The 12,299-nt window shown below is 43.1% G+C and overlaps 1 protein-coding gene and 1 long non-coding RNA gene across 3 annotated transcripts in view; one reads left to right on the forward strand and one right to left on the reverse strand.

Annotated features, from left to right (window-relative positions):
• LOC145963033 (uncharacterized) overlaps nt 1-12,299 on the forward strand; it is a 269,815-nt gene that overhangs the window by 187,060 nt on the left and 70,456 nt on the right. The window lies entirely within an intron of this gene.
• The window catches only part of Mirr (iroquois-class homeodomain protein mirror), a 33,593-nt gene that overhangs the window by 3,974 nt on the left and 17,320 nt on the right, over nt 1-12,299 (reverse strand). For both annotated transcript variants that reach the window (XM_083084610.1, XM_083084609.1), the window contains one exon: nt 9,550-9,662. In XM_083084610.1, coding sequence (XP_082940736.1) covers nt 9,550-9,662 — 113 coding nt within the window. The remainder of the gene's footprint in view (nt 1-9,549; nt 9,663-12,299) is intronic.

Raw genomic sequence — 12,299 nt, forward strand, 5'->3', positions numbered from 1 at the left:
GCTTCTCATTAAGAATTATAATTATAGCATATTAATATATGTAAAAATGTATGCAAGCGGTAATAAATTAATCGATCGCTTTTGAAATATCTACGGCGCAAAATACTTGTAAAAACACCACAGAAATTTCGATGAGAAAAATTTCCTTTATAAAAATAGCAGATGACGTGTGCACTGAAGGACGAGATATCGTTGATTCGAATCTCCAACCGGCATCTTCGCCTTCTGGGCCCCGTCACGGCGCGTCGCCATTATTGAGCTTTATTTTCGCCCTCGCACCCCGAGCCGTATCCGACGACGAGGAGGATGAGGACGAAGGGAAGGACGTGTATGGACGCGCGACTGACGTCCCTGGTGTTGCGTGGCGTCGGGTAGGTAGGTAGGTAGATAGGTAGGTTAGACAGAGATGGCGAAGTGTGGCGGCGGGAGAGATGGGAAATTAATAAAACTGTCACTTATCTACCCTTCTCCCCCAGGCAGGCCTACACGCGGCATTTCTCGCTCCTCTATCTTCGTTCTCACCCTCTGCCGCCGGCAACCGTCCCCGTTTGCTATCATTCTCTTATCTCTCTTTCTCTCTCTCTCTCTCCCCCTCTCCTTCTTCTCGCTATCATTCGTCTCGCTTTTCCCGCTTCTATTTGTCTCGCTCCGATTCCGGGCGCCTCGCACGCGGGATTTGAAACAGCTGAAACGAAGCGCTAAACATTTCAATTTGGCATCAGGCGCTTCCACGCCACGCGCGAACGTTGATACACATCTCTTTGTCTCCTCTTCGTCCTCCGACCTAATCTCTCCTCTGCTCTCGTGCGTTTTCCTCGTCCTATCCGCCGCGACGCCGGGTCGCAGACGCCGAGAGAGGGAAAGAGAGAGAGAGAGAGAGGAAACGGTGACGGTGAAGACAGGTTCAAATGAGAGCAGAACGAGGCGAAGGGAAACGAAGGGAGGGTTGCGCGAGATGGACCGACATCGATGGAAAGCGGGGACAGGAAAAGTGAGAAGGAAGAAGATAGAAAAGAACCAAGAGCACCGGAGGAGGTCGGCGGCAGCGGGGACGGCTTAACCCCCCCCCCCCTAGTCTGTTTGCGAGGAGCAAATGGCGTTCTGCAGTTATTTTAAAATTCAGCCGGTAGCAGGGGGCGCGGATCGGATTAAAAAATCAGAGTGGAAGCTTGTTTCTCATGATAACAGCCAGCCGCCCCGAGAGCGGCAACTGCTACCGCTCCGCCGCTGCTGCTTTCTCCCGATTCTGCACCTCCCTGCCACCTTCGCCGTCTCTCTATCTCTCTGTTTCCTCCATCCACGTTCCGAGCATTCTGTATTTTCCATCTCTTTTCTAAGCTCACGCGATTCCACTCTTCCCGTCTCTCTCTTTCTCCATCCTCATCCCGCGCTCGCTGCGATTCTCTCAATCTATCAGCCGCTACCTTCGGTATCATCGCTGCCGACCATCACTATCGCCATCAACCGCTTTAAATACAACAGATATATATATATATATATATGAATATATGTGAATGCTTTGTGTGCATTTGTTGGAGATATGAATATATATGCAAATGCATGTAGGTGTACGTTGATACATATTCGTGACATAACGGATCCTCTCCGCCTACCTCCCATCCTCTCCAATTGATAGCATCAAGTACTTGTTACCATGGTGATTGCTAATCGGGTCGCGCCTCGTATTCTACCCTACGCCATTTCCAACTTGTAACATTGTTTGCTCTTTTTTTGCGGAAAATACTGGATTTGATATTTCACAACTTTTAATGACAGGATCATTTCGCTCCCATCTACTCGTATTTGTAGACCGCGTATCGAAGTTTTGTCACAAGCATCTTATAAAAGTCTGTGTTATTATTACACGAAGACAAATCTTTAACGGCACGTACCTTTGACATTGTCACTTCCAATCATTTTAACACGTAACACATCTAGAAGATATTTCTGATAAATTATGCAACTTTTTTTTACTCGTTCTATAGTTCGCGTAATATTTTTATATTTTTTACAAGAAGTCAATTAAAGAAGAGAAACCGAGAATAATCGTGCCTTCATATATCGTAACGATACTCATTAATTAACATCCAGAAAACGAAAATGTTAAAGATACATAATACTTATTAATAAGTGCGTGAATCGGCAGGATTATCAATTAGCAGATTATCATCCTTCAAAGTTATTCAACACGCTCACCATTGCTTTAAGAAATATAAGAACGTATTGATCAGGCGAATGTAAAGCAAATTTGAATACAAACGCGTAACGACGCGTATATATTATCATTAAATGTCCGTCCTACAATGTTTCAAGCATGCTAACGCAACGTGTGTACGAGGTGCTGTGTGAATTAATGCCGTGAGGCAATCTGATTAATGAAAGTCGTAATGGTATTATCGCCGATACGCGCACAACACATTTTTACTGGCGTAAACTGCATTAACTCTGTCAACATAAACTCTTCTGCTAAATGATTATAATTTTCGTCTTTCTTTCTTTCTCTCTTTCTCTCTTTTCTTCTCTTATGAATGCGCTCAAATTAACATACGTATCGATTATCGTTCGCGACATTCTCCAGATATAAGAAATGTCATATAATCATTTATGTTCCGATTACAAATTCGTGTAAGACAATTTGCATATCCTGGACCGATCGTGTTACAACGCGAAGGCTACTACTATTTTCGATTTTTCCGCGCGACTTATCCATCAAACCGAACGACCATGCATCGCGGCTGACAACCTCGACACAGGATGAACCCCTCGCTATCGCGAATATATATTTCTCGTAGATAAAACAACCGGTTTCCAGGTATTTTCAGGACGAAGTTTGAGGTCCAAATTGCGCTTTCGCAACGGGCTCTCGAGTCGACCATTAAAAGCCGGCCATTTCTTTCGTCCTTTTCCCGTCGACCGGTTACCGTAAACGCGTCCATCAAGATGTAGCCTACAAAGAGGGTGGAAACCAGAGGTGACCAAGGGCAGTCCACCTCGAGGCAGGTGTGCGGTCGACACGACTCCGCCCCTCGTCACCAGTCGTAACTAGGGATGATATCTACTAACTCTCCATCCTGTTCTCTCTCTTTTTCTCTTTCTCTTTGTACAACTTATTCGACGCTCCTTTTCAGCAGGTATGGTCGTCGTGCCTTATGTTTTATCAGACGCGTTACCGCGGCCATTTCGGTGCGGTAGACGCCATCTTTCCGCGGCTCTCATGCACACGCACGAGAGAGGGTTGCGCGCATCTTTCTATCCAGTTTGTCCCGCAGTCTGGCCGCACAGCCTGCGCACCATCGTCGCACCACTACCTCCACCACCATCTCTGTTTCTCGTTCGTGGCCGCGCTTGAGTTTAATCAGCCGCGAAGCCGCGGCTAGACTAGTTTGCGGTTCCCTTTGATCCATCCGTTTTCCGTAACAATGACCTTGCGAGTCTTCTCGTGAGACAGGTTGAAAACACGAGACCGAGGTTCGGTCAGGTAGAAAAATAGCCGATGTCAAGACATTACATCGATGGGTAAGTTTGTCTTATTTAGAAAAGTGTAAGAAGCTTTCGTTTACAAGACTTGACGCGATTCATTATTCTTTATTCTTTATTAAACCGAGTCCTAGCGTGATCTAGATTGCATCGAGAAGCCGGGCTTACTGTTGGAAACTAATATACGCGAAATTTCGAGGTAAAAGTTTTTCGAACAACGATGAAAAACTTTTCGTAAGTTCCACGGCTTCAACGGCGTGTAGTTTCAGCGGATGCTCGTAAATCAACCACACGGGGTAGAGAAAAAGACGGGACTCGCGAGAGGAGAGAATTTGTTCGCGAGGGTGGGCCAATTCAACGACTCGGCAACGCGCTTTATACATTGGAGCGCGTATAAATATTTGCGTTGATTAGAGAACAGCGAGAGATACGAAAGCGAAGAAACGAGAGCGAGAACGAGCATGGAACGAGAGAGCCGCTTATTAGCGTCGAGTTACCGCGGCAAGAGAGACGGAAGAACACACGGTTCTCACTCCCGTAGTTTACACGACGGGCAAGTCCAAGTGTATGTGTACCCAATGTCATCACGTTAAGCTCTTAGAAGCGCTTAGAAGCGCGTCTCCTCGCTTCGCGCTCCCCGCTCGGGAGGAGGGAGTTTTGTCACCGCGCTGTGACACTCGGTTGTTCCGCATCCAACTTTATTACCAGTTGGTCGCGGCGTGACAGATCGATCGTAAACTTCGCCGGATATGTGTGCGGCGAGCGTGCGTCTCACCGGAGGAGAGACTCCTCTCTCTCTCCGCCCGCGCGTCGTGTACGTGTGTGTATGTACACGTGTCGCGACGCGGCTCGTCACGTACAGTTTATACAATTTCTCTCTCTTTCTCCCTCTCTCTCTCTCTCTCTCTTTGCCCATCTATTTGTCTCTCTCTCCTCCCGGCGAATATCACGAGTTTATACAAAATGATACACGGTGCACTACTATGTCATACGATCGCTTAAATCCGTCCGTGAAACGTACTCCGACTCGGTCGTCTGCGATTAAAGTCACGCTGAATTATCGCTTAGTCGTGATTATATTATTACTCTCTTCGCTCTTCTCCCGACCGTTATCGTTGAACCCACCGAAATTTATTGAACCACGCTTCCTATGCACAGAGATACGCGACTGAGAGAAATGGATCGGCGATCGTTATTAATTAATCTGTGCATTTATTTTTCTGCTTGTTAAATTATGCGCCTTGCACTGCGTGTTAACAGAAGGAGAGAACGCGAGTTTTTTATAGAAAGCTTAATAAAGAGAAATGTGTCTCGATGGACCGTGAGTTTAACCCTTGGATTGCCAGATTTTGGTACATCGCATGCAGAGATATTATTGTACCCGAAATAAAATTTTAAATGCAAACATGTACACTTTAATATTATTATTTCTTAAATATTAATGGTTAAGAAATTTATTCACATTTCGCAACGTTAAATCGTTGTTTATTTAATTTTTAATTAATCAAAAATAATGTAAAACATAAAATTGACAAAATGTTGCTATAATGATTTAATAAGTAAATTTATTGTTTGTATAATTTATTAAATTGTTATTTTGATAAATGTGTGTGAAATGACGAATAATTTTTTTACATAATTTATTATTTTTCTTATGTTGCTCGAAAGATTTAATTACATGTATACTCTTGTGTAATACGGCGGTATATCCCACGAAACTTTAATAAACTGTTGCGGGAAATTTTCCCGTGATGGCGGAAAAGTACTACTTGATTTAATCGATAAAAGGATTGTTGGAATGACATCATTCACATAAATTTATTTCAATGAGAGAATTCGAAAACCGTTCGAATACTAGTATCCCGCGCGTCAATTTAAGGCTCGACATGTAAGAAATGTTTTTCGCAGAGAATGATATGTGGAATAATTTATCGCACACATTAAACTTTTTCATTTACACGCCGACATTTTTTTCCACTCGATATTCCCCCGAATCTGTTAACCGAGACACAGATTCTTATGAATTATTCACTCGATCTGGTCGAAATATCCCGTCGTATCAACAATCTCGCGTTAAATAGACCCCTCGACATTTTTGTCTAAAATTGACAGTTGAACAAAAACTGGTAACCTTTCGTTCTCTGCTTGCAATAGAGTGCAACAACGCGTTATTCACAACCACGTGTTCGACCGTAGACGAGCGAGGGTCCAGGATATCGACGGGAAGAGGGGCGCGGCCGAGTCATTAAATCCTGGCTCGCGCATATAACTCGGGCAGGACTAATCTACGTCCATTAAGCCTAATGGGAAAAGAACGTGCATTCCGCGGGCCGCCTGTCAGGCGGTTCGACGAATCGCTGTCATCTGCATGTTGTCTGCAAGGAGCGCGCGCGCGCGTTCCCTTCGACGAAAAACGAGCGTCACACTGACTTTTCCGCCCGATACGTCCCCTCAACCCTACCGGCCGAGCAAAAACCATCCCCCCTGGGACCGAAACCGGGTCATTAAACGGCCGTACATCATCCACGCGAGACGTATCTCACGGGCAGGGCGCCGAAGGGCGCGGGGCACCGGCCCCGCCTCGTCTCATTAGCCGCGAATATTTCGAGTCCTATCGGGAGAGATACCCGCGTTTCAGGCTCTAATCTCCAAATAATCGCCAAACTTGCCTTTGTCTCAAGGATTATTCCATCCTCAATTTTTCTTTGTAAGATTATCAATCTTACTTCTCTCTCTTTCTGTGACCACAATAAGGAAAAGCGACTCTTTATCTTTAGAAACGCGTATTACAGTCGATTTCGCGGCTCCTCAAAGAGTACCATCGATACCTGACTGATTCGTATTATCCGATTGAATTCGTTACATTAGGATGCACGTGTCGTACGGAGATCCATCGAGAGATTCGAAGCGCGTGCCGACACATCACGGCGTGTCGTTGCACGAACACCGTACTTAATACGTAATACGTACGATCGGTTCGACGATGCCGGACATAGAAAGCCCCCTGTACAACAGGAGAAGAAGAGGCCCCGCGCGATATCGTCGCCTTCTTATTGTTTACCCTATATGTCTCCGGAAGTGGGGCCAATCCGCCGGAAAGACGGGACCGTTAACCCGCACGCTCCCGAGACCTCGCGGCCGTGCATGCCAACGCTGCATTATTGGCTTTTTGTATGCTCATGTTAAGTGGTCGTCGCGCACGCTCGTGCATAATGCCGGGATCCTTTACACCTCCGGGTTCCAATTCGAGCGACAGTTTCGGGCCCGGTGTGTTGCCGAGATTCTCCGTCGCGAATACGTATTCCCTCGCGCGATATTCATTCGCGAGATTAATTACAATTGTTTTGCGACTTTAGTATTAAGATTCATTTTACGAGAGTTGAGTAATCGACGGCTGTTGCAATCTTTTTTTTTTTTGTAATAAAATGAAAATGAAAGTTGCAGATATCGTTATAATTAATAATAGCGAATTAAAAAGGAGAAAATTAATTACACATGTTAAAAATACACGCTGTATATTCGACGAACATGCGTAATAATTCCTTGCTCGCTTTTAAGCTTGGTATAAAATGCGGAGAAACAGAGAGAGAGAGAGAGAGAGAGAGAGAGAGAGAGAGTTGTGCGTGACAAGAAGTTATGAGGAAAGAAAACCCCGGTGTACTAACTAGTACAAGATGGTGAAACGTAAAATGCACGGAAAGATTGTAAAATATAAAAATAAAAAATACTGATTAAAATTAAAAATTAATTTTCACTTTTTCGCGAGAATAGGAATTTGAAGAACATTTCACTCATTTAACGAGAAGATACATCGACGACAAATGATGACTCTCGAATGATGACATACTATTTTTTTAGCATTAATCTATCTTTTTTGCATAGATATCGCACATTGATAAAAGTAAAACTTTTCACTTTTACACGCTTACAAGTCGATAAACGCGCTTATATATTCGCGAATCGAGAAAAAACCTTTATCATGCGTATTCATTTACTTCGAATGCTACAGGAATTCGAGAATGACGCATGTTTCTGCACAAAACATTCCGAAAAGAACTTTTGGCAGTAGCCAAAATAAGCGCGTGATTCCATGAAAAATTAATTTATTCGAACATAAAAAGGATAATTACACCTGCAAAATTCATCGGAACATTTCTCTCGATAAGAAGCACAGGTATGAAATTTTCCTTCCAATCGCTCTCGATCTGGCTAGCGCAGGTGCGCGATTACTTTACGGTTAATAGCGCGTAGAACTCACGCGTGTATGCGTTTCCGGTGCGACGTGGGTCCGCGAACCCGGCGCGGTAGGTCCCCGCAAAGAGAGGACCTCGATCTCCCAGCCGCGACTAGAGCGAATGGATGCTAAGCAAGCTGTATTACCCGATCGCTTCCTTGCATACAAAGTAGTCATCGCCGGAAGTGCGTCATGCACGATGGTATATAGATTCCATGCATAGACCGCTGTTGTCAACCCGGCTCGTCGTCTCGCCTTTAGAGGATCACGGTCCCTCATCAATACATATGTGTACGCTTGTTATATATATTTATTTTTCCGGGGCAACCAAACGCAATCACACATGTTGACAAAAATCTATCAAGAGCCTCGATCGACGGCATTGACGTAAAGAGCGCTGCGAATTGAATCTTTATCAAGCTTGTTATGACACGCGTTGCGTTTCGTCGTTAGATATTAATGTGAGACATAAACATTACAAGAGCTACGTCAAATTTTCTCAGAGTCTATCGACGAAACCGTCCTTTTCCTCGATATGGAGTTTTATCAGTCGATTGCATTTATCATGGCAACTGCACTATGAGTAATGTAGAAATATCTCAAGAGCACGTTCAAAAGCTAGTTAATATATTATTTACTAGTAATTAGTAATTTATTTATAAATACTTTAACAACAAAAGACGTTTCATTAATTTATTTAATTTATGAGATATTTATTTATTTAAGACATTTAATTAATTTATTTAATTAATGAGATATTTATTTAATAATTTATAATCATCGAGATACGCTCAACAGCCCATCGGGAGTCGTGGTTTATGAAGATGAGAGACACGTGAAAAATTTTTTATCAAAAATCGGCCGTGTATAATTGGCGTAAGCGGACGAAAATCGAAAAGGCGGATTAATTGATCGATATATCGGTTCTGTTCGTAATTGATTTCACTCGGATTCTCCGAATTTTAATCTTCGTCGCAGTGTCCGATCGTATTTATCAAACGAGACCTTTCACCGGTCGCGTCACTGTGACACATACCGCGACCGATTCCGAGCGCACGCGAGGAAAAAGTGCCGTGGCGACAGTCCCGGGTCAGTTGAGCGCTAATTTATTGGAATGTTTATGTGTTTCTCTCGCCGCCTTATCTCTCCATGCACAGAGAGTTTATATCGTAAAGGAGAAGAAGGAAGAGAGGGCGCGTATAAACCTGATCACGTCTCTCGCTCGCGATTGAAAAACGCATTAAAACGCGTCGACGTTGAAAATATACATACACGCAGCGTTACGGAGATTACGGGGTTAATTAAGATTTGTTCTCGTCCGAACGATCTCGTAAGCTATCGCGAGAAACACTCCGCGAGTATTCCATTTGTAAAACACTGTTTCGTCGACGTTAAAACAGTAATCGCGTCGCGTCTACTCTGCATAAGGTTTCAACGCCGAGGAGATAAATAAAATTATGAGCACGCCACCTTCTTCGTATCTTCCGCGAGGATCTTTCGTAGAATTTTTATCAACTTATTAAAAGCCACCCTCGCAAGGCAATGCTATTTCGCTCGAGCTACTTTCACCCTTCATGCGAATAGGCTCTCCTGACAGACTCGATATTGCGGGTGTTATCTATAAGTCGATGGCTTACAGATAGCGTCAGTCTCTTTCGGCAGTTATACAGTAAAAAACAGTTTTCATTGAAAGTAAAAAATTCTTGGCTTGTTTGCATCGAGATGCAATTCATCGCTTAATTAAATGGCCGCCCCTTATCACGCGCTAAACCTTCAACACTCGTAATTGGACGATGACAAATACATTAATTCGAAAAGTATGATTACTCGAGACTTACCCGTTGAAGGGATAACTCGCGAAAGCAGCGTCGTAAGGATGATACACCGAAGGATAAGGCCATGCCGCCGCAGCTCCAGCGCCGAGATTTTCTTTGAGATCCAGACCAGCAGGCTGCAACAACGTAAACGAACGAATAAACATCTGAATATTCAATTTTGCGATCGTTCAATATCATGGAAAAAAGTGGAATAAAAAACTGTAATTAGCGATCAATTAGCGGCATCGATGGTAATGCAAATAGCGCGCACACATACATACACACATGCTCGTTTTCATAATTACAATATACATATCAAAATGTCGAAGGAATCGGTCGGACATGTCTAGCTCGATCGCAAAAAATAAGATAGATCGCTATCTCTTATAACGTGATTTGCGCGCTAATTTATTAAATGAACAATAATCATCGCGTACCAGACACTTGATGAAGAAGTGCAATTTTTTTAGTGCCGTTTAATTTTCTCAGAGTAAGATATTTTTTTTGTACGCAACATGGATACACGTAAATGATATCGATAATTTTCGCGGCGCGATCGCGGATTTGGACGTCACGCGGATTTATTCCCGCATCGGGGAGAGTTTCCACGTGTGCGCGTTCACCGATCATTATAATTATCGCGATTTTTAAAATGAAATCGCGCGGAACGCGGTTAATTGCCCGAGAGAGATCCATTTTTAGGAACGTCGCAATTAGTCCATATCGTCGCGCAGCTTGGTTCGATCTCCCGATTGGATCGACCGCGTGATGAAAGAATAGCCGAGCGCTGATAGTAATAATTAGGATCGATGTGGCTCTCTGTTGTTTGCTTCTGTAACCTCGCGACCTCGATTATACAAGAGATGGCCGCTATTAAATTTCTGCCATAATTCATCCAGCGGTAATAGATTCATAAAGGGCTCACTGTTTTTCTCTCTTTCTCTTTTATGTAATTAACGGACACTTATCATACAAACAATAATATTTTAATTATATTTACACTAATCTTCATTGATATGAGACGGCGAGAAGATAAATGAATAAATGAGAGATCTTTATGCGCAGTAACGTTTGATGATCTTCGAAAAATCGGCCACAACAGGAGTTTAACGCGAATTCACAATCTTCAGAATCTCACGATCGAAATAATTACTACGAGCGGAAGCAATCATTTCGCTAAAAAGCGATAGCTTTATGCAGAGGATTATCATAAACGCTACCTGTACGAAACTCGCGAGCTATACAATCTGCTGCCTCGTTACGAGCAGACAATACGCCATACACTCGCCCCTTAAGCTAGATCATAAAGAGCGACAATAACAGCACTCGATGACCGCAGCACACGACAGTCTTAGGGCAGGACGAATCTATAAATTCGCCGCTATTTTCTTCCACGTGTGACACTTGTTCTGGATTCCGCATCGACATCGCGAATCAACGAGAAGCGAGCGACGAGGCGAAAGTCGATCGGCAAGTCGCTTTGCGAAAAAAGAAATCCGAATCGGTTTCATCTCCTAAATAAACACGAGCGCTCGGCGCGAGAGCTCGAGAATCGTGAATATAAAGATTCGCGATTTAATCCGCGCGCTCGGCGATACAGAAATATAGAAGTCCGCATCGCGGGATTTAATCCGCGCGATAAAAATTTTACGGGCGAATATAATGCCGCTACTATTGCCGACTCGGCGAGCGTTTATCGATATTGGAGAGCCGCATCGAACCGTTTCGACGGTAGCGTGTAGGAACGCGGAAGCGAAGATAGAAGCCTCGCATCCCGACGTTCCAACGGATTCGCTCAGACTTGCTTCAGACATTAACCTCTTGCACTTTACGTCGAACGCGAGTAGCATCCCCAAGTGGTATCCGAAAACCTCATGTTGCATCTCCTCTTATCCGGGTCTGAGGGAACTCTTATGCGCACAACGTGTACAAGAACGTTTACACAAGGAATGTAGCGTAGAAATATTAATATAATAATACATATAGAGGAGCCAACAAACACTGTTTCTCATGAAATTTATTTGAAATTATCTCGACTATGAATGTTGAGAGTGTTTAAGTAAAAAAAAATTACTCTCTTCTTATACGAATAAATATTCGATACGCAACGCATTATTATATTTATCTATCATCACTTTAAAGCTTCTAAATACGCCGTCGAGCATTTTAACCGACAGTTTGCTCTTCATTACACAAGTGAATGCGAGCAAGTGAAATTAATTTACTGCATCGCTATCTACGAGGAAATAAGTTGGATAATGGAAAGTTTTCTCGATTACACAATTATCTCGATTATTTGCTAGCATCGTTGTACTGGAATTTCTGCTCGCAAATAATTTAAACATATGATATGGAAAATGAACAAGACGAGCTACAGCATAAATACGTTACATTATGAGAAATATTTGTGCTAATCTCGTTTTTAGTTGTTTCATTTAATGCACCGCACAAGTGTAGAGTTAGAATTCAAAGTTTCCGGGTGCATTATCATCGATGGAATCGCGATACTCTTAGTTTCACGAATTATTTTAGTCGTGCAGCGATATTATCTCTCTTAGGCCTGTCGACATATAACGCTCTTTATACCGCGAAGGAATTCTAGGGACCAAGTTACATCTCGATACAATAAAATATCGCTATAGTCGAATCGAACGCTTTATCACTTATCGCAATTGAGTTATAACAAATATACTCATGGACATATAAAACTGTATAACATGAACAATATTTTCTCTTATCTGGATAAAAGTATCTAAATATAATTATTTGCA

This window comes from Camponotus vicinus, unplaced genomic scaffold (assembly GCF_025532165.1).
Source record: "Camponotus vicinus isolate PSW18456_S1 unplaced genomic scaffold, iyCamVici1.0 SCAF_12, whole genome shotgun sequence".
NCBI lineage: Eukaryota > Metazoa > Arthropoda > Insecta > Hymenoptera > Formicidae > Camponotus > Camponotus vicinus.